At 46.4% G+C, this 23,249-nt stretch overlaps 1 protein-coding gene across 1 annotated transcript in view; it reads right to left on the minus strand.

Annotated features, from left to right (window-relative positions):
* The window catches only part of ECPAS (Ecm29 proteasome adaptor and scaffold), a 305,571-nt gene that overhangs the window by 70,817 nt on the left and 211,505 nt on the right, over positions 1–23,249 (minus strand). Inside the window, exons 38-40 of the mRNA XM_068124669.2 lie at positions 13,735–13,801; positions 13,415–13,506; positions 13,163–13,229 (exon numbers count right to left, since the gene is read on the minus strand). Coding sequence (XP_067980770.2) covers positions 13,163–13,229; positions 13,415–13,506; positions 13,735–13,801 — 226 coding nt within the window. The remainder of the gene's footprint in view (positions 1–13,162; positions 13,230–13,414; positions 13,507–13,734; positions 13,802–23,249) is intronic.

Genomic DNA, 23,249 nt, shown 5'->3' on the forward strand with positions numbered 1-23,249 from the left:
GGCCGACTCCTTCCTGCGAGCTGCCCACGTCACCCGCACAAGAAGAGCTCATCAAATCACTGCAGTGGCACTGCACATCCTGCAACATCATTCGTATGAACGCCACTGTATGACATATGCTGATGATGCAGAATACCTGCCTGAGTTCGAAGACTGGTGTCACCAGAGAGGAGAAGACATTCCCAACTTTCAGTACTGGGCGACTGTGCTGGAACTAGAGATGTTGGTACTGGTCTACATGCGTTCTCTGCGGCAGGCTTCATTCACGATGTACCTTGATGCCCTGACGGAACTGGTCCCATGGTTCCATGCCTTAGACCACACACACTATGCCAGGTGGGTCCCTGTTCACCTCAGGGACATGGTTGCACTCCCAATGAAGCACCCAGATGTAGCCAGAGAATTCAGGGCTGGCAACTTCACTGGACAGAAGACGAAGAAGGTGTTCTCTTCGATCCCAATCGACCAGGCGCATGAACAGAATAACGCCTGCATCAAAGGAGATGGTGGAGCAGTCGGCCTCACTGACAACCCAAGTGCCCTGCGGCATTGGATGATTGCCGGGCCAGAAGTTGCCAGGGCCATAGAAGAGTTCCAAGATGGCCATCAACACTGGGGCAGGCGAGAGGACACACGTCATCACGACCAGGCACCAAGTGTGCAGACCTCTTTCGCCAAGGATGTCCGCGCCCTTGTCAGCGTCATAGAAGAGCTTGGCAACCCCTTTGAGGAAGAGAGCATGGATCTGGTTGTCCTTGACACAAAGGAAATTGCAGGTCCTGCTGCAGTTGAGACTGTCAGGAATGTGAAGAAGATTGGCCAAGAGCAGTTCCAGGCTTTCACCAGAGAATGCCTGGTGGAAAGGACCAAGCCAATTGATGATGCAATTCGTCGGAACAAGCTGAAGGTGTCATTTTGGAAAATGGCTGCCACAGCCATCAGGGGCTGAATTTGAGATGGCCCAATATCCAAATCTGTTCATAATAGGATAGTCTACTAGTGTGCCAAATTTGGTGCTTTCCTCACAAAATGCACAATTGTTATGCTAAGTTGCCCCACTATTTCTCATTATGGGGTATTGAGTGTCGATTGATGAGGGAAAAATGAATTTAAACGATTTCAGCATAAGGCTGCAACATAACAATGTGAAAAGAGTGATTGGGTTTGAATACTTTCTGAATGCACTGTACATATGCAGGACGATTTTGTTTTGTCATCTGACCAAAGATGGCCAACTGACCGCCTTTCACTCTGTACAGCAAAATTACTAAAACTACGGCGAGGGATATGTCATTTAATGTCTTTTTCTTCTTGTTTATAGCATTATGACATTATCACGACAATCGTAATAATGAGGTCCATCATCGTGATATCGGTTTTTCCATCATCGCCAGGCTTAATAGACATACATACATACATACATACATACATACATACATACATACATACATACATACATACATACATACATATATATATATATATATATATATATATATATATATATATATATATATATATATATATATATATATATTGTTGCGGATATGAGGACTGTATATTTTTTGATTGTGTATTATTATTATTATTGTTTATTCTGCGCCCCCCTGCCTCCGGAGCTGTGTAAAGGTGAAAGGGCATCCCATAATTAGTCCACAAGCATACACGTCAGCCAAATAATAGAATACCTCTGTTTGATAGTTATCTCTTATTATGTGTTTTTAGAGTAAGGCTGTGTCTCCCATTAATTGAAATACTCCATTGCACCAGTGAAAGAGATAGATTCCCTTCATTCCCACTCCCAACACTTCCATTCCCCCCCTTTCCGTCAATTGCAATTCGCATTGCCAACTGCATGTTGGGCGGTTTTCCCTTCATCCGCCATTGACCACGAGGCAGGGTTGGGGGAAGGAAGGCGGGTCCCCACCTCGTCAGAGAGGGGAGGAGTGAGCCAGCCCCACTCGACCAACCATGAACAAGGGGTTTGGCTTGAGAGGGCGGGGAGAGAACGTTTGGGGGAGGTTCGAAAAGGTTAAGGGGCGGGGCCTATATAACCCACGGCGGGGGTGTTCCCAGGGGAGATGCACTTTGAGTTGGTCACAAAGAGTTGGTCGTCAAGAGAGAGTCGTGAAGAGTCAGTCAGTGGAGTCGGTGGTCAGTTGGTTGCGGTGAGGAGTCGGTGGTGGCGGTCAGTGGTTGCGTTGGTTGCGGTGAGGAGTCGAGGAGGGAGGAGATCAGAAGACAGGAAGGCCTTGAGTTGGACTAAGAAAGAGAGGAAGTTGTTGGACTGGGTGGGACTAAGAAAGAGAGAGAAAGAGTCCTGAAGCTTGTGAGGGAAGGAGAGAGAACCCGTCACACCAACCCCCCAAGCTCCGTGTTGGCTCCACCAAGCGTTCACCTCCACCAAGGCTCCACCAAGCTCTGCGTTGGCTCCAGCAAGCGTTCACCTCCACCAAGGCTCCACCAAGCTCCGCGTTGGCTCCACCAAGCGTTCACCTCCACCAAAGCTCCACCAAGCTCCGCGTTGGCTCCACCAAGCGTTCACCTCCAGCCATCCACCTCCTGCCATTCCTGTCATTCCCCGCGTGAGTCAGTGTCTTTGTTTGTTCTGTCCTGGGAATAAGTTAAGTCTGTATAACTATAAGCTAGTATTTGCACTGTGTCACCTGCGTCTTATGTGTTGTAAATAAACCTTGATTGCTCCGTTTTGCTTGTGTAAATAATAAATCCCATTACTCGTCTGTACGTCTTCTCGTTTTATTCCTTTTCCTCTTTGCATTGCGTCGTTTTCGTCTTTTCCCTATTGACTAGCTGCGGTGCGATCCGGCCAACGTTTGGGAGATGAATCGGGTGAGTCGGGGATCCTGTTAGGTCGCGGTAATACACCACCGCTCGGTCATCATAACATCTAAACCGCGATCTGTAACAATTGGTGTCAGGAGTGGGATTCGGGACCCGAACCAAATTTTTAAAACATCTAAAAAAAAAAATTTGGTCAAAAATTTGGAGCGGCCGAAATTTGTTTTGTTTTACAAAACCCGAATTTTGAAATCGCGCCATGGCTGGTCAAGGCGACGGGATGCCGGTGGGTGAGCTAGAAGAGGGGTTAGGAGTAACCCAGGATCAAATGGAGGGGAGCAATGAGGAGGCGGTTGAGGGAGTATCAGGCGCGCAAAATGGCGTGCTCGCGCACGTGGTTGAAGAGTCCCAAAATAGCGGCGCAGTGGAGGGCGAGCCCGCGGTGGCGGCTGGGGACGCTGGGCAAACCGGGTTTGACCTCAGATTATTCTTGACCCAACTGAATGCAAAAATGAATAGGATGGGGGGCCAAATGGGGGTAATGAGGGACGAAGCGAGGAGTACCGGTGAGGGATTAAAACATGGGTTAATGGGGGTGGAAAATAGAATGGCTGCCCAGGAGAATCAGTTAGAAGAGGTGAAAAATGGGTTAATGGGGTTAGAAAATAGGATGGAGGACAAATTGCAGGAAATAGGGGAACAATCTGCCCGGGAAATCAAACGGATGGGGAACCAGATAGAGGAGGTGCAAATCGGGTTAGAAGGTAAACTGGATGCTCAGAGGGATGAATTGGGACAGATGAGGGTAGCATCCACAAAAGAGAGGGAGGAGATGAAAGGGGAGATACGACGAGGTGTGGGTGAGGAGGTTTCGGGGCTACGCGAGGAGGTAAAGCGAGGTGAGAAGCGTATGGAGAAAGAGGTGAGAAATAATACGGCTAGGTTACAAGGGGGAATAGAAGAGCTGACGGAGGAGGTGGAACAGCTGACAGAGGGACAGACGGAGTTAGTGGAGCAGGTTCAAAAGAACACTGCGGTACTAGGAGGGTTAAAGGCGACACAAAAAGAAATTAAAAACGAATTAATAGCGACGCAGAGGCAATGTCAGATGGTACGTGAGGAACTGACAATGAGGGTGGACGAGGTGACAGAGATAATGGAGACGAAGGACCGAGAGGTGAGGATGCACATAGAGACGGTCACGGTAGCCTTAGAGGACGAACTTGAGGAGACGCACCGAGAAATAAAAGAGGTTAAACAAAAATTAGAGGAAGTGGAAGAAGAGGTGAGTGAAATTAAGAAGGGACGGACAGAAACTAAAAGAGAAATCCAGGAGGAGGTGATGGAATATGTGCAAGGTCGGTGCTCAACTCATGATGTGATGCTCACTAACCAAATAAAGAGTTTGCAGGTGGCAAAGGAGGTGCGGAGACGAGGTACGGAGGTGAGTGGCAATGTATATGATGTGAGGAAAGCTTCAGTCGGCTTGGGGATTGGTTTGGATCCGGGTGTTCGTGAGAGGCCGTTGGTGAAGTGTGCGACAGGTCTGGTGTGCGAAAAAAGAGGTGTGCGAGAATGTCCGACCATGGGGTGTGTGAGGAAAAAGTGCACGCCGAGGAGTGAGTGTGCCGTCAAGAGTGAGTTGGTCGAAGCGCGTGTGCGAGGGGGTACATGGAAGCGCGGTGTGGTAAGTGTTACGGAGGAAGTAACGAGAGAGTGTACACCTGTGGTGAGTGTTACAGAGGGTGTAACGGGAGAGTGTGCGCGAGAAAGGTGTGTAACGGACAGGTGCATGAGGAAAGAGTGCGCTGTCGAGAGTAAGGGTGAGTGCGCTGTCAAGAATGGAGGTGAGAGTAGTGAGAGTGAAACGGAGCGTGAGTTGGTTATGACAGGTGAGCGAGGATGTACACCTGGAATGGAAGGATGCACACCTGGAATGGTAGAGCGTGTGTGGGAATGCACACTTGATTTGGTCGTGAGGCACGTGGTTGGGTGTGCGGGTGAAAGCACACCTGTGATTGTCACAGAGGAGGTGACCGAGGAAGGGGCGCGAAGAGGTGTGTTGGTGAGGTGTGCGAGCGACGAATGTGTGCCAAAGTGTTCGGTGGTCAGGTGTGTGACCAAGTCGGTGAGCGGAATGAGTGTACCGAGGTGTGTAAGAAAAGGTACGACGAGGAGCATGGAAACGGCTGCATGTATGAGCAAGAAAGGGGTAGCGTATGCTTGTAAGCATGCAGGTGAAGCATCGACGGTAACCGGGTTAGAGGTTAGAACGACTTATAGCCGAATCGGGCCCTCGGTGCGCGTCGGGCAGCTTCGCGTGCCGCGAGGACCAGCGGGGATCCGAACCACGGCGGTTTCGAAAGAACCGCCGTACGCGATCCACGCTGTGCCTCGCTTGGAACGGCCGCGTCCGGGCTCCACTAGGCGGAGCGGGCAGGCCGATAGGAAGGGTCGTCATGGCGACCACTTTCTATTGAGACGTGCCGGCAGGTCGAGATCGGGACATTGGATGGTCTCCACGCCGAGGTGGTGCGTGGGATCTCGGCCCGGGTAAGCCCCCGTCCCTGCCCCGAATGCGGGACGTATCCAGCCGCTGGCACAAAACGACCCGCGTTCATTGCTCGGCTGTACGAAGCCGGGCTGTAGACGTGAATTGGCGCACCGAGAGGATGTAATAAGTAGACGGTTGATGAGGAAAGTGTTTTGGACCCAAAATTAGAAAAAGGCGAAATTTGATGATTGGTACGGTGATTGGCAGATGATTGGCAGAATTTTTGATTGGTTGGATTTAGGTGTGCGAAATTGATAGTGAGAGACCCCTGATGTGGTGGGATGGCAAATCCACCATCCCTCACAGACAGGTGGGGCAAATGCGCTATAGTTTAGGGGGTTTATGGCAGTGAAAACTAGCCCGGGTGGGTTAGGTTATATTGTTAGGGATCTAGCGAAGATGACATTAGGTGACGTTAAGGTTAGTTAGTGACTGATACCTGCAGTGGGGACGCAGGTAGATTAGTGTGGATGATAATGACGAGGGAGCGCAATAGTTTAAAGGGACGACTGGGTAGCGCAAGTTTCAGAAGGGAGTAGTTAGCTGAGATGATGCCGTGTGTTTGAGGATGGAACAGGTGTGATTGAACAGGTGTGATTGCACAGGTGTGCAACTGAACAGGTGTGTGGAGCAGTGTATGAGGGAGTGAAGGTGATTGTGTATTGTGCTGACCAAATGGTCCAGGAAGAGGAGGAGGGTGCAGGTGGCACCAGGTATGATTGCACAGGTGTGCAACGACAGGTGAATGGAGGACAGGTGTATGGAATAAATGGTATGGAGTATTGGAATGGATGGTCGTGGAGTGAGTATGGTGGAAATTGTGGAGTGGAGTGGATGGTGCGAAGGTGTGAATGGGGGGGAAGAGTGGACCCCCATCACGGATACCCGGGGCGGGTAGTGTAAGTGTTAGGTAGAGGGTACAGGTAAATTGTGGTTGGATATTGGCATCTGTGGTGCGGGTGAAAGAATGGTCTTTGGATGGGTGCATTAGTGTCGTGGAAATGGCTGGGCGTGTAGCCTGTTAGTGTGTGTAGTTGGTTTGGGCGCTCCACCACTGTGAGGATGTCGGCCAGGTGAGGCCGCAGGTGGGCTCTGGGAGCCGGTAGTAGTTGTTGTGGATGGGGCCCGAGGATCCGGAGGACGGACCCGGGTAGCCCAGTGCCAGAGGGCACCGAGTGGGGTGACAGAGCCAGGAGGGGCTGTCCCCAGTTAGTTAGGTTAGGGTGAGGAGCTAGGTAAGCTCGGGTGGCAACTGCAGTGGTGGAGGTGTGCAGGTGGGTAGACCTGCTGGGAGAGCTACACGTCGCAGCCCAGAAATTGTGCGAGGGCACCGGGAGATGAATCGGGGGAGTGAGACCCCAAATTGAGAAGCACCACAGTTTGGTCAATGGGAATTGGTTTTTAGAACCCATAGTGTAAGTTGGCCAATGGATTGGCAGGGAGAGACCCCGGGTAGTGTAAAGTGTGTTAATGTCATTTAGAAAGTAGTTAGGATGAAGTCTCCTCGCACCATCTGCATCCACTCACCTGAGGTGACAGGTACTCCGCACCATGCCATGTTTAATTATTTTTACTGTGCAAATGTTTGGATTGTGAGACGCATCATGACGTGGGTGTGACATTGTGCTTTGATGTTCCATTCTCTGCCTCCTTATGAGGATTGATGATGAATTTGGTGATGGCAAATTTTGAAGTAGAGGGATTGTGGAGACGAATTTGGTATAGGGGAAATATGGGGAAGACGTGACAGTAGTGACGAATTTGTAAATGTGTAGATTTTTGTACATATGGGGTAAGGGCAAGGGTAGGGTAGGTGACAGGGGGGTGACGTACGGTAGGGACGAGCTTTCTCACTTCGCCCTCCGTACGCATTTCGCCTTGCATTGCCTTATTGATGTGTACCCTTGTGACCTTACCCCTCGCTCAATTGTCTTTCCCCTTTTGTCTCCCACATGACCTGTGCGCCACTGGGTGCCGAGGGGAGCGTGCGTGGGTCGGCCATTGTGCGCCCGAAATTCCCAGAACCAGCTGTCTGCATCGATGCACCACATTATGGACCACATGTCTGTGGCCGAGCACCACTTATGGACCCCATGGGTTGGGGCATGGCCCCTCTGCTGGAACCGGCCATGAGGGCCCGAAATCTTGCTGGCGGACCTTGGCCACAGGGCACCGATGCCCCACAGGTGAACCACACGTAGTCGGCCCCTGTGGGCCATAAATAAAATAAAAACGGACACGTTAGGTGCATTCTTTTATTGCAAATAGGCCGCCAGCAAGGGAAGATGACAACACCAGGAAAATAATAATAACCAGCAGAGGGAGCCGAAGAGCAAGAGATCACCTGCAGGGTTAGGGGTTGTTTGGTTATTTTTTTATTGTTGAACACTTGAACAGTGATGACTGCACCGATTGGTGCTTGGGGCGTGTATTGGTGCGTTTTTGGGTGCTTTAATGGTGCATTGATGCAGAGCAGACTGTCTCCCCCCCAGAAAGAACAATCACAGGTCCTGGGTTAGTTTTGTAAATAAAAATAGCGTCATTGTAAATAATGCTTCCCACCGTCAGTGTATAGTTTGAAGACCATTCCGCAATTTGGTTAACTGTGGGCGTAAGTCTGTTAGGCAGGGTGCAATGGAGCAGCGGGACACATTTATTTATGTTTTAAAACTGTCGCACTCAGGGTCAGGTTTAAAAGTAGAGGGAACTACACCTACGTGTCACACTAAAAATAAAAGTTGTAGGCCCGGAACGTGCCTAAGAGGAGGAGGGTGCAGTGTTGCGGATATGAGGACTGTATATTTTTTGATTGTGTATTATTATTATTATTGTTTATTCTGCGCCCCCCTGCCTCCGGAGCTGTGTAAAGGTGAAAGGGCATCCCATAATTAGTCCACAAGCATACACGTCAGCCAAATAATAGAATACCTCTGTTTGATAGTTATCTCTTATTATGTGTTTTTAGAGTAAGGCTGTGTCTCCCATTAATTGAAATACTCCATTGCACCAGTGAAAGAGATAGATTCCCTTCATTCCCACTCCCAACACTTCCATTCCCCCCCTTTCCGTCAATTGCAATTCGCATTGCCAACTGCATGTTGGGCGGTTTTCCCTTCATCCGCCATTGACCACGAGGCAGGGTTGGGGGAAGGAAGGCGGGTCCCCACCTCGTCAGAGAGGGGAGGAGTGAGCCAGCCCCACTCGACCAACCATGAACAAGGGGTTTGGCTTGAGAGGGCGGGGAGAGAACGTTTGGGGGAGGTTTGAAAAGGTTAAGGGGCGGGGCCTATATAACCCACGGCGGGGGTGTTCCCAGGGGAGATGCACTTTGAGTTGGTCACAAAGAGTTGGTCGTCAAGAGAGAGTCGTGAAGAGTCAGTCAGTGGAGTCGGTGGTCAGTTGGTTGCGGTGAGGAGTCGGTGGTGGCGGTCAGTGGTTGCGTTGGTTGCGGTGAGGAGTCGAGGAGGGAGGAGATCAGAAGACAGGAAGGCCTTGAGTTGGACTAAGAAAGAGAGGAAGTTGTTGGACTGGGTGGGACTAAGAAAGAGAGAGAAAGAGTCCTGAAGCTTGTGAGGGAAGGAGAGAGAACCCGTCACACCAACCCCCCAAGCTCCGCGTTGGCTCCACCAAGCGTTCACCTCCACCAAGGCTCCACCAAGCTCCGCGTTGGCTCCACCAAGCGTTCACCTCCATCAAGGCTCCACCAAGCTCCGCGTTGGCTCCACCAAGCGTTCACCTCCACCAAAACTCCACCAAGCTCCGCGTTGGCTCCACCAAGCGTTCACCTCCAGCCATCCACCTCCTGCCATTCCTGTCATTCCCCACGTGAGTCAATGTCTTTGTTTGTTCTGTCCTGGGAATAAGTTAAGTCTGTATAACTATAAGCTAGTATTTGCACTGTGTCACCTGCGTCTTATGTGTTGTAAATAAACCTTGATTGCTCCGTTTTGCTTGTGTAAATAATAAATCCCATTACTCGTCTGTACGTCTTCTCGTTTTATTCCTTTTCCTCTTTGCATTGCGTCGTTTTCGTCTTTTCCCTATTGACTAGCTGCGGTGCGATCCGGCCAACGTTTGGGAGATGAATCGGGGATCCTGTTAGGTCGCGGTAATACACCACCGCTCGGTCATCATAACATCTAAACCGCGATCTGTAACAATATATATATATATATATATATATATATATATATATATATATATATATATTGTTGCGGATATGAGGATTGTATTTTTTTTGATTGTGTGTATTGTAGTGGTAAATTGTTGTGTAACATTGGTTGGATATGGCCCCTCCTGCCTCCAGAGTTGTGTAAAGGTAAAAAGGGCGTCTCGGTAGTTAATTCCATGAAACACCACATTGAAGGACACGATAAAAACCTTTGTTCAGTAGCTTATATCTTATTATGTGTTTTAGAGTAAGGCCTTGTCTTCCATTAGAATGACACTCCATTGCACCGAATCAATTAAGAATAGCTCCCCTTCAATCATTCCATTTCCCAGCCAAACTCTCCATCTGTGGGTAAAGCAGTTCACAAGCGTGGGGTGCACGCCCTCTCATTTCGCTGCTATAGTGAATATGTGCTCCGTGCTCTGTTTGAACCAAGGGGCGGGGTCACCAGGGAGAGGCAAGCCCAGGGCGCGCCACGAAGGGCGGGGCTGTTCAGCCCCATGCCCAAATAAGGAACCAAGCCCGTGGCTCGCCACAAGGGGCGTGCCGTCGGCGCCATGCCAAATAAGGAGACAAGCCCGTGGGATTACCATACAAGGTCACGAAACAGAGCACGGGGGGGAGGGCGGTACCGAAACCGGGGAGGGCGTGTCAGACCCGCGCTGAAGGTTTGGAGAGAAGGGTGCGACGATCGCTGGGACAAGCTACACCAGAGATACGGCAGATGAGTCCAGGTGCGTAAGAGGGTCGGCAGTCCACCGGGAGAGAGTTCAGAGTAGCACCGGAGTTGCGTGAGAAATACGAAAAGCCTTTGACAAAGAGCCGCTTCAACCAGCCCCGTTTCAACCCGCCGAGTGACCCTGCCGGCGTGCGCTGTAAAGCCGAATACAAGGAGCTGCCGGCTCCTAGCTTCCTGCCCGGAGTGGACCTGCTCGCTGTGCCCTGTGATCCCACCTGCTCATCCCTCCAAACGATTCCTAACCTTCCAACCATTTGCGTACGTGAGTTTGTTTTGTTTGTTCTGTCCTGGGTAGGTAATTAAGTCAGTATAAGCTAGTAATTTGCACTGTGTTACCTGCTTTTTCATGTCCGCAGTAAATACCCGTGACTGCTCTTTTTGCTTATGTGTGTGTAAATAATAATAAACCCCGTTACTCTTCTGTACGTCTTCTTCTTCTTCCTCTTTGCATTCGTCGTCTTAGTCTTTTCCATATTGAGTAGCTGTAGCGCGATACGGCCAACGTCTGGGTGAATCGGGTCTAGTCGGGGAAAAACTGTTCGGCCGCGGCGCCTCCGCTCGGCAAACAACATCCTTAACCGCGGACCGTAACAATATATATATATATATAGATATATATATATATATATATATATATATATATATATATATATATATATACACATGGTCAAATGTGACCGTCAAATGTATGCGAACACCCCTTCTAATTAGTGGATTTGGCTGTTTCAACCATGACCATTGCTGACAGCTAGCTATATTTAATCAAGCATACAACCATGCAATCTCCATAGACAAACATTGGCAGTAGAATGGGCCGTACTGAAGAGCTCAGTGACTTTCAATGTGGCACCGTCATAGGATGCCACATTTCCAACAAGTCAGTTTTTTTTTTTTTTTTTTTTTTTTTTGTATACAAGATCGAGGCTCGTGAAAGAGCGAACATTAATCACACAGAAAGACAAACAGACACACAAAACAAATAACATCGGGAGCGGTAGACAAGATGGGGAGAGAGGGGGAAGGACACAAACACAACATTTGAGAGCAGGGACCGAGAGACATGGAGACATCGAGAGAACTGTGGGAGGGAGAGGGCTTTGGGGGGGAGGCATGGGAAGGGGGGAGGGGGGGGGGGTGGGAGAGGTTTATCAAATTTCTGCCCTGCTCGAGCTGCCCTGGTCAACTGTATGTGCTGTTATTGTGAAGTGGGACCGTCTAGGAGCAACAACAGCTCAGCTGTGAAATGGTAGGCCACACAAGCTCACAGAACGGGACCGCCGAGTGCTGAAGCACGTAGCGCGTAAAAGTCGTCTGTCCTCGGTTGCAACACTCACTAGCGAGTTCCAAACTGCTTCTGGAAGCAAAGTCAGCACAACAACTGTTTGTCGGGAGCTTCATCAAATGGGTTTCCATGGCCGAGCAGCCGCACACAAGCCTAAGATCACCATGCTGAATGCCAAGCGTCGGCTGGAGTGGTGTAAAGCTCGCCGCCATTGGACTCTGGAGCAGTGGAAACACGTTTTCTGGAGTGATGAACCATGCTTCTGCATCTGGCTGGCTGACGGACAAATCTCAGTTTGGCGGATGCCAGGAGAACGCTACCTGCCCGAATGCATAGTGCCAACTGTAAAGTTTGGTGGAGGAGGAATAATGGTCTGGGGCTGTTTTTCATGGTTCGGGCTCAACCCTTAGGTCCAGTGAAGGGAAATCTTAATGCTACAGCACACAATGACATTCGAGACGATTATGTGCTTTCAACTTTGTGGCAACAGTTTGGGGAAGGCCCTTTCCTGTTTCAGCATGACAATGCCGCCATGCACAAAGCGAAGTCCATACAGAAATGGTTTGCAGAGATCGGTGTGGAAGAACTTGACTGGCCTGCACAGAGCCCTGACCTCAACCCCATCGAACACCTTTGGGATGAATTGGAACGCCGACTGCGAGCCAGACCTAATTGCCCAATGTCAGTGCTGACCTCACGAATGCTCTTGTGGCTAAATGGAAGCAAATCCCCGCATCAATGTTTCAACATTTCGTGGATAGCCTTCCCAGAAGAGTGGAGGCTGTTAAAGCAGCAAAGGGGGGACCAACTCAATATTAATGCCCATGATTTTGGAATGAGATGTTCGACAAGCACATACGGGACGGGTGTGATGTTCAGGTGTCCACATACTTTTGGCCATGTAGTGTGTGTGTATGTAAATATATATATATATATATATATATACACACACACACACACACACACACACACACACACAGACACACACACACACACATACTAGTAGAATTACCCGGCGTTGCCCGGAAAATAAAGACAGTCACTTGTGTGGTGGGCTTTTTATAGCCAGAGGAAGCAAATGCCCCTTGGGCACGGCCCTAGTCTAAATCTGATGCGCCCATATTTTTTCAGTGAAAACTTACCCCCCATGTACCTCCTCTTCCTTCTCTAAGTCACCTCCATAGGCTGTCCATGAGGCACAACCGAACAAACAGACGTTCACATGTATATGTATAAAAAAAGATATATATACACATACATACAGTACATACATAACACATACAGTAATAATAAATCATATCAGTTCATGATTGTTGCCCTCTTGGAAATTTGGGGCAGACTGTTCAGTAGTTGACTTTTAAAGGCCACGAAATGGCAGATCATTATATGGAATGATAATAGCATTTCACTGTTAAGAACTCTCTCCTGATTCAAAACTATTCAAAACTTTCAGAAAGTATAAATCGTAATTGACAAAGTAGAGTGTTTTCTATTGATCAGAAGTAATGAAGGTCTGTATACACTTGAAATCTTAAACTTAACCCAGTGAGCTCCTCTGCCTATGGAGGTCTTTCTGGTAACAATGTGAAATTGTGCAAGTTCGTGGTACTGACGCACCTTCTTTGTCGAGATACCAATCCGTGAGCTTCTTTAAAAGCTTCTCTGTACTGCTATCATGAGCAACCTGCAGATACATTAAATTGCAATAAGAACATATATAATCTGTATGAGCTATTGGCTGCAAAATTTGTGCTGAAAATGTAACTGTTTCTCCCTGATAAACCAAATTACAGCACCATCAAAGCAGGGTCAAACTTACATCATTTGGGCATAAGTAATGTGTTTATGAAATGCTCGTAAGTCAGATACCTTGACTAGATGAGCTAATGCAGTTGCATAGGACTGTTGGATGGTGGTGTTTCGGTCCGTTAAACCAGATAACAGTGCACTCATCAGTTTTCCTGCACAAAATTGAAATGACAAGAAACCTTACCCAATCTTGCATTGAGACGATGGTACCCGATGATCAATGACAATGACAGCAAAGGTGATTTGCACCTGATAGTCTCTATTATGATCATCATTTCACAATCCAAAATAAATGCACAACAAATCAACTCTCTTGTAAGCACAAATGAAACCTTGCACGAAACAAAAAAAGACCAACTTCACCTGCTGAAGTGACTTACCAGCGAAAGGTGTCAGGTCTTGGGGACATTGAGTGGTTAGCAAAACAACAACATGTGCGCTGCCCCCCTGGAAAAAAGACATTCGTCAGATACGCATTCATAAACAATACGTCAAACAAAGACATCAACAACATTACAAAGATTGTCATTCAAATATAAATAACAACAATTGTTTATATAATAAGAGCTGTTTCTTTACAAGATAAAGTTTTGCTTTATGTGTTGCCACCCATAAACCATCGGATGACAACTCATCAACTATGGGAAGAAGACGCATTAAATATTATTTTCCTTCAGCTGTCATCTAAACAAAAACAACAACAAAAACCATGACTACTACTCCTGATACTACTACAACTACTACAAATATAGTACCACCTTCACCTTCTTGTTGGGTCGGCAGGGGAATATTTTTGGCCCAAGTCTTTCACGAACTGGCTGTCCAGACCCGACATACAACTGAAGCCAAAATTTGGGAATTTGCTCATGGTGCCGGCGAAATAACTCGCCTACTCTTTGTGAAAGACAGTGGGAACGCTAACGTCCACCAACTAATGCCCACAGACGGAGAAGCCATTTCATGTCCATCTGAGGAATGACACACTCAAAGAAGCTTAGCCCTGCTGGCCGAACACCAGGATGATAGTTTATAACCGGGTCAAGATTCAAACCCAGGCTAGACAGCTTCGAGGATATTGTGCATACCTGGTTATCCTGCCCACCCACAATCTGTAATCCTAACTATAACTCGAACGCCACTCAGTAGAGCGCATACTCCCGCCGTGGGTCAAGTTGGAATAATACGTTTTGTTTAACATCCCCTCTCCCCAAAACAATAAATGAAAAAGAAAGTAGGCCCTAACTGTCAGAGAATTAATTTTGATATATCTCGGAATTAGAGGAGAAAAACATCATTTAAGAATAAGAATAAAAGCCTCAATGCAGTAAAACAGAAAAAAAAATTCCCAAAAGAATTTCCTGGATCCAGAATAATATCCTGAGCTTCACCAAAAACGAATCAATTCTTCCTTATCCCAAGGGCAATCATCCCACCAACTTTCATCCAAATCCGTTCAGAACTTTTCCAGATATCTTGTTCACAAACACACGAACATACGAACACACACACACACACGGATGGACACGATCGAATGCATTGCTCCCTGGCGGGAGTAATAAACCTGAAAATCGCAGCTAGAACCAGAATTATTTATTTGGTCTGGGAAGCCCATGCGAGGTTTCTTCTTCTTCAGCCTCTTACAACCCTGGGTGAATATGCGATATTTTTTTTTTTAAGTCGGAATTTTGCCAAATCTTTTATTCATTTGTTAATATACCTCAGCCATTGACAAATCTGGAATTATAATTTTATTTGAGGTTCAAATTAACCTGGGAGATTGTGTCAAACGATGCCTGCAAGTCTGTACATGTGATAAATTAATTAATCGTCCACAGTCGAAGACTCTTCTTCTTCACGCAGTAACAACTTCTAGCTTCCAGACCGTACATCCAATCATCTTCAAATTTTGCACACTTGTTACTCTTCATGAACTCTACTACAGTATGACGTTTCACGTTGATCAATGAAGTGGTTCAAGAGATATAAATGTTTTTAATATTTGCGTTTAATTACCGATATCTGCCAAACCACGTGACCTATCGCAAATTCCAAAAGGACATTTTAGTAGACCGATATGCTGAACAGATTTGTGAAGTTTCCCTTCGATTGGATCACAAATGAGGGAGGAGCTAGGTTTTAAAGGTTTGTGCTTAAAAGCGTCATAACTCTGAAACCATGTGATGCATGACGTCATGCTCGCTGACTTGTTTTGTTCGTCATGGGTATGCGATCCTGCCTGCAAAGTTTGGCCTCGATCTGTTCAGGCGTTTTGGAGAAAATTGGATTTTAGTGTTTTTCACTCAAAACAATATGGCGGCCGAACCACGTGACCTGTGACGTCATAATTACCATTAAAATATTCTACAGACTGAGTCCCTCTGGTGAAAATTTGCTCTCAATCGGTCCAAATATTGCAGAGAAAATGTTTTTTTAAAGGAAAACAAACAAAAAAATTCCCAAAAAAACTTCCTGGATCCAGAATAATATCCTGAGCTTCACCAAAAACTAATCAATTCTTCCTTATCCCAAGGGCAATCATCCCACCAACTTTCATCCAAATCCGTTCAGAACTTTTCCAGATATCTTGTTGACAAACACACGAACACACAAACATACACACACACACACACACACGAGCGAATGTATTACTCCCTAGCGGGAGTAAATATGCAAATATAAAAGACAGCCATCATTTTAGTGAAACATGCAGAATAAAACAATTAGAAAAAGAAAACCATCAATGATGAGCCTGTAGCGACCCATGGGTCCCCCAAAGCTCGAGACCAGCAACAGAATCTCCTGGCCCAAGCCGGTGACGTAACCGGCGGCCAAACCGCGGCGCCGAGGTTATAATCCTTTGCACCTGTCGGTCACATGACCACCAAAGCGTGCCTCGCCTGAGAGGCGGAGCTTTGGTTCTGATGTATGCTTTTTGGTTTGGATATATATATATATGCGAGCCCGATAAACGGGCTTTCAGAGTTCCCGAGATGATTATACAATAAACATCTTCTCGGACGAGTTTGTGTCTTGTCCGTCACTTCGTCCGTCTCAAGCAGGAGCGCTGCTCCTTCAAGCCAACTGAGTTCTGCATTTGTCTATGATAGATAGGCCTCTAAATGACATGTTAGTCAATGGAGCAGGGACAGCAGGAGGCCAGGAGAGTGAAGTTCAAAGCATGCTGCTTCATTCCCCAGGTCCACATTTATTGAAGTGAAACTGCCATTCCATGGATGCTCTATTGTGAAACATGCGGTTCTTTAGGTGGCAACTCAAATCCTGCTGTGCAGCCATGTTGGAATTAAATTGAGGAACTCGAAGAGTCTTGTCACTTAACCAGCTGGATAAATGAAATGAATTATCTGTTCATTGAATTAGTATATGAAATCTACACTCCATTCAATGAGCTCATGCAAAAATCAAAATGTGGGCTGGCCTCCTTGGTGTGAAAGGATAACAACACAATTTAAATACCATACCTGTTTGAAATCATTTGTGGCATGTTTAACCAAGCCGACGGATAACAATATCGTTTTATTTTTGCGCATTTGCGCCACTCTGGAATCGTTCGGCCATTGCAGGTGAGGAAGGTACAAACATCCGATGCTGCAAAGCTAATTTTTCATCGGTACGAGTATTCTATTGACGAGATTATGCAAGCATATGGAGCTTCAAACTTTCCACCCAACTACTCCTGCTACTCCTTCGCCCTTTGTAGCTGCTCTGACCTTGTGTTTGCCAAAGCCAAGATATCTTTGGTAATTGTGAGGGAGCAACCCCCAACGCTGCAGAATTTGGCTTTCACAAAGGTCAACTGGCAGCGACTGCAGTCCGCCATTTCACAAAAGGATTGGGCTACCAACCTCTACAGCCCTGATATAGATTCTGCTGGGGAATGCATTCACAAAAACTGACTTTCTCACGTGCACCTGTTTATACCATCTTTAATATGTGGTTACCCTATAAATCCTGTTGGCCCTGGTACACCAAATCCTGTGGCGAGGCAGTTGTGGTCAAGCAGTTTGATTTTTCAACGTCGAAGGTTAAGTCTCGCAAAAAGTGAGACCTTTCCTGGGCAGACCACATGGCAAAGCAGGCCTCAAAAACCATCCACAGATGGAAGGAAACTCAACTAACAAACTAGAACGCCACTCAGTAGAGCGCATACTCCCGCCGTGGGTTTAGTTGGAATAATACGTTTTGTTTAACATCCCCTCTCCCCAAAACAACAAATGAAAAAGAAAGTAGGCCCTAACTGTCAGAGAATTAATTTTGATACATCTCGGAATTAGAGGAGAAAAACATCATTTAAGAATAAGAATAAAAGCTTTAATGCAGTAAAACAGAAAAAAATCTTCACCGAAAAAATTTCCAAAAAAATTTCCTGGATCCGGAATAATATTCTGAGCTTCACCAAAAACGAATCAATTCTTCCTTATCCCAAGGGCAATCATGCCACCAACTTTCATCCAAATACATTCAGAACTTTTCCAGATATCTTGTTCACAAACACACGAACATACGAACATACGAACACGATCGAATGCGTTACTCCCTGGCGGGAGTAATAAACATGAAAATCGCAGAGCCAGAACCAGATTTATTTATTTGGTCTGGGAAGCCCATGTGGGGTATCTTCTTATTCAGCCTCTCACAACCCTGGGTGAATATGAGATTATTTTTTTTAAAGTTGGAATTTTGCCAAATCTGTTTTATTCGTTTGTTAATATACCTCAGCCATTGACAAACCTGGTACTAAGTCTTTATAGCTTCATCAAATACTGACACCGCGAATGACATTTGCTGAGCTAAATGTTGATATATCTTCTGAGGTTAAAAAAAAAACAAAAAAAAACAGTTTTAAAGCATTATACGTATCAAACGATACATTTTATTAAACGGGGAAACGTAATACACACTTTGGTGGTTTTAAAATGACAGAATATGTCTTTATTAGAAAAAAATAAATGAACAATGAGGACGACGCTGCTAAAAAATACACCGCTCTAAAGCATAACCACGAGTTTAAACTACATTTACAACAAATATGAAAACTATTTTCATATCACAATGTTAAATATAGAATATATAGAAGATAATGTTAAAAAAAAGTGAGCCCTATCTTCCAATGGTAGAAAAATCCTTCAAAAAATTCCTGGGTCGGGAATAATATCCTGAGCTTCACCAAAAACTAATCAATTCTTCCTTATCCCAAGGGCAATCATCCCACCAACTTTCATCCAAATCCGTTCAGAACTTTTTCAGATATCTTGTATACACACACACACACACACACACACACACACACACACACACACACACACACACACACACACACACACACACACACACACACACACACACACACACGCACGCACACACACACAAACGCATTACTCCCTGGCGGGAGTAATTAACTTATGAGGTTGTGAGGATGGTACAAACACATGATGCACTTAATGGCCTCTCCTAAGGTCTAACCTTCCTTGTGTATGAGTTATTGTTGGTATCATTTTATGATTTATGACTCACAAGGATAAATGTTGATTTTCAGAAAAAAAACAAAAAAACTTCATGGTAAATTAGAAACAAACTGAAGCCATGACCCATCTGGATTATGTTGTATTTTAGCATGACGCAAACCTGCTTTATCATGTAGTTCATGCAACGACTCAGGAAAGTAAAATGCACACTGATGGCGGTCCGAAGCATGGTCCGAAGCATGAAATCCCAATTTTTGGCAATTACACAAGCTCAGAAAAGGCTGCACAATTACAATATATCAGTATTTGGCAATGTTAAGCATGTGTCACAATGGTTTATTGGGTGTTAATGGGTGGAAGAAAATTGTGGCCACCTGGCTTGACCTGCCGTCAGTAATCCAGCAAAGTTCATTCTCTATCATTTTTATTTTTTCAGCCACATCAGACTCCATATCATAAGTCTGACGTGACTGCTGATTATATTATATGACCAACAAAACACCCAAGTATGATAGTAAAATAGGGTAGTGTTCCTTTATGTCACTGTTGACATATATCGTCACATTTATACAGCATTTGTGACGTTCACCAACATAAATAAATAAACTGGTTGTGGTTTAGAAGATTCATGTGCAAATCTTGAAACACCACAAACAAGTATAACTGATCTACAGACAGGCTCAGGTGTTTTTTATTTGATGATTTTATTTGGTGATTACGAGAATGGTGATTATTCTCGTGATTACGAGAATACACAAACATACATATATATATATATATATATATATATATATATATATATATATATATATATATATATATATATATATATATATATATATATATATATATATATATATATATATATATATATATACATACATACATACATACATACATACATACATACATACATACATACATACATATATATATATATATATATATATATATATATATATATATATATATATATATATATATATATATATATACATATATATATATATATACATATATACATATTAGGGTGGGCTTCAAAAAAGCAAAATGCAGATTTTCTCCGGTACATGGTCTATTTTTGTTCCTTTTGGTGTCAAAGAAAACCACACCAAATTTGAATGGAATCCAATAATATTTAGGGGTGCCACATCAGTGATGAATTTTCCCCCATGCAAAAATAGGAATTCCCATTTTTTGGGCTGTATATACACAAAATAAATACATAATTATATATATACATTAAATATAATATTAAAAATACATATATAGTAAATATACATTAAATAATAAATATACATAAATACACATTATACATTATATATATACAATATATTATACATACAGTTTTGAGACTTCCTATGATCACTATCTGGGCAATTTTCATGCATGTTTTGTACAGGTTCCCGGGGTCAGGGGTACGCTTTTTTAGTGTGTAATATGTAGGCCTAACTTATTGACTGTGGCTCTTTTGTAGAGAGTGACCCTGTGGAGTAAGAATTAGCAGGATTTTACCCACATTCTTGCTTATTTTGCAGATATGGCATGTGCTAGTACCAGTGTTTCATTGAAAACTCGGGCTCAGGATAATGTGTATCTCATTGGGTCCACTTCTGGAGATGCCATCAAAGGTGCCAAGCTCCCGACTGTGCATCAATCTCTTGTCCTGTTTTTCCATCACCTGAAGAAGGAGAATCGCACTGCCCGGGAGAGTGCAACCCTCACCATTGAAGAGGTTGTGAAGTTCTGGGAAAAAGCTCACCTACCTACAACGACGAAGCAGCACTGCATCCATCGTTTGGAGAGGCTATATGAAGAATGGAGGAGCCTCCAAAAAGGTGCAAAGCGGGGTGGTGCGACCCAAGAGAAAAAGGAAGCATCCTTCAAGGCCTCCTTGGAGAAGACGTTTGATCTTAGGCATGCAGATTCGGAGGCCATAATCACCAACCCCGAGGACAGGAAGTTTCTTCACGATCAATTCTCAGAGAGGAAGGCTTCAATGGGATCTGTAGACACTGTGTTGGAAGCAAAAACGTTCTTGTGTGTTTGAAAGATCAGCAGCCACGAGATGATTATCGTGAACTCCTAGAACTGACTGTCATCTACATGGGAGGAATCCCACCTCGTGGAATCCGGATCATGGCTCCAGGAGCAATGCACAGAGCCAGATGGATGGCAAAAGCACTATATTCACTACAGGTGTTCATGTTTCGGTCAGAGTTCCACTTGACACTTCGAGAGGCGAGAGAACTCCGAGCCTTCAACATTTTTGTCTGCCTTGTGTATGTACAGGCTTGGTTTCGGGCTCCACAAGCTATTGAGGCTCCCCTGAATGACATTAACCTCTTCAAGAAGTTGGAAAAGTTTGAACAAATCAATCAGAAGATGGCTCAGGCAGCCTTGAAGGCACTTGGCCGCCACACGTGGTACATGAGCCCAGTACTAGTGGCATTTGCATTCTTTGACACCAGAATTGACAAAGAAAGCAAGATCAATATGATTGAAGCATTGAAAAATGACGGTGAAAACCCCTCTCCAAAGAGACCAGCTATCAAACGAGGAACCGCCCTGTCAATTGCTGGCCTCATAACAAAACACACCAAGCATTTCTTCAGCATCCTAGGGACCCCAACTGATTGGATGGATAAGGATCCTGGTTCATGGGAGCAAGAAACCAGCTTTCAGGAAGCAAAGAAAGCCGCCAGTGGCTTAGTCGTGGTGAACGACAGGGCAGAAGGGGTGTCGCATTGATACAAGACTACAATAAGCTCATTACAAAGGATGAAGAGCAAAAGCAAGCTCTGCTCCAAGTTGTTGCTGCTCACAGGAAGATGTACCCCGATGCCAAGAAGGCAACAGTGGTGAAACAGGCCCAGAAATAGGAGTTACATTTCTCATTATATTTGGGATTTTAATATTATGTGATATGGTGTCTCTTCATTTTATGAACTGAACATTTGGCTTGTTATCATTGAATTTGAGTTTTCATAGCAATATAGTGCTATTTGTGCAGCTATTGTAACTTGTGTTTGCTAGAATACAAAGAAAGTGAGTGGAGGGTGGATTTTCATAAAACAAACTTCTGGTTTTGCTTTCGATCCATATATAGAAAAGTTTTGTAGACACCTTTAGTTTGAAGGCTGATGTGGCACCCCTAAATAAAATCAGATTGCTTTCATATTTGGTGTCTTTTCATTTTGGAACAAAAGGAACAACATAAAGCCATGTCCCAGTAAATATTTTAAAAAAATTATTTTGAGCACCACCCTAATACATATACATACATATACATATACATACATATACATACATAAACATATATACATATATATATATACTAGCAGAAGTACCCGGCATTGCCGGGCGGGGGAGGGGAGGGGGAAGAGGAGGGAGGAGAACGGGGGGGAGGGGAGGAGAGGGGGGGAGGGGAGGAGAGGGGGGGAGGGGAGGAGAGGGGGGGAGCGGATAAGAGGGGGGGGAAGTACCCGGCATTCCGTGTATAAACGTGAGGGAGACGAGGGGGGAGGGGGAGAGGGAGGAGGAGGGGGGAGGGGAGGAGAGGGGGGGAGGGGAGGAGAGGGGAGGAGAGGGGGGGAGGGGGAGGGATGGGAGAGGAGAGGAGTGGGGCAGGGAAGGGGGGAGGGGGGAGGGGAAGGGGAAAGGGGGAGGGGGAAAGGGGGAGGGGGGAGGGGAAAGGGAGGGGGAGGGGTAGGGGGAGGGGAGGGGGAGGGGGGAGGGGGAGAGGGAGGGGGAGGGGGAGGGGGAGGGGGGAGGGGAGGGGGAGGTGGAGGGGGGAGGGGAGGGGGAGGGGGAGGGGAGGGGGGGAAGGGGAAGGGGAGGGGGGAGGGGGCGGGGGAGGGGAGGGGGAGGGGGAAGGGAAGGGGAAGGGGTAGGGGGGAGGGGAGGGGGAGGGGGAGGGGAAGGGGGAGGGGAAGGGGGAGGGGAAGGGGAGGGGGGAAAAGGGAGGGGAGGGGGAGGGGAGAAGGGGAGGGGTAGGGTGGAGGGGAGGGAGGGGGAGGGGGAGGGGGAGGGGGAGGGGGACGGGGAGGGGAGGGGGAAGGGGAAGGGGAAGGGGAGGGGGGAGGGGGAGGGAGTGGGGAAGGGGAAGGGGTAGGGGGGAGGGGAAGGGGGAGGGGGGAGGGAAGGGGGAGGGGGAGGGGAAGGGGGAGGGGGAAAAGGGAGGGGAGGGGGAGGGGAGAAGGGGAGGGGGTAGGGCGGAGGGGGAGGGGAGGGGGGAGGGGGGAGGGGGAAGGGGGAGGGAAGGGGAGGGCCAGTCAACAATGACGTTGCAGTTCTCATGGTCAGTGAGCAGCACAACAATCGCGACATCGTCCTGAATCTTCGCAACAGCACGAAGCGGATTTTGGAGACTCACCGATCCTGTGACGCCCTCCAGTACCGGCGTTGCCGGG

This window comes from Myxine glutinosa, chromosome 1, assembly GCF_964187855.1.
Source record: "Myxine glutinosa chromosome 1, kmMyxGlut1.1, whole genome shotgun sequence".
NCBI lineage: Eukaryota > Metazoa > Chordata > Myxini > Myxiniformes > Myxinidae > Myxine > Myxine glutinosa.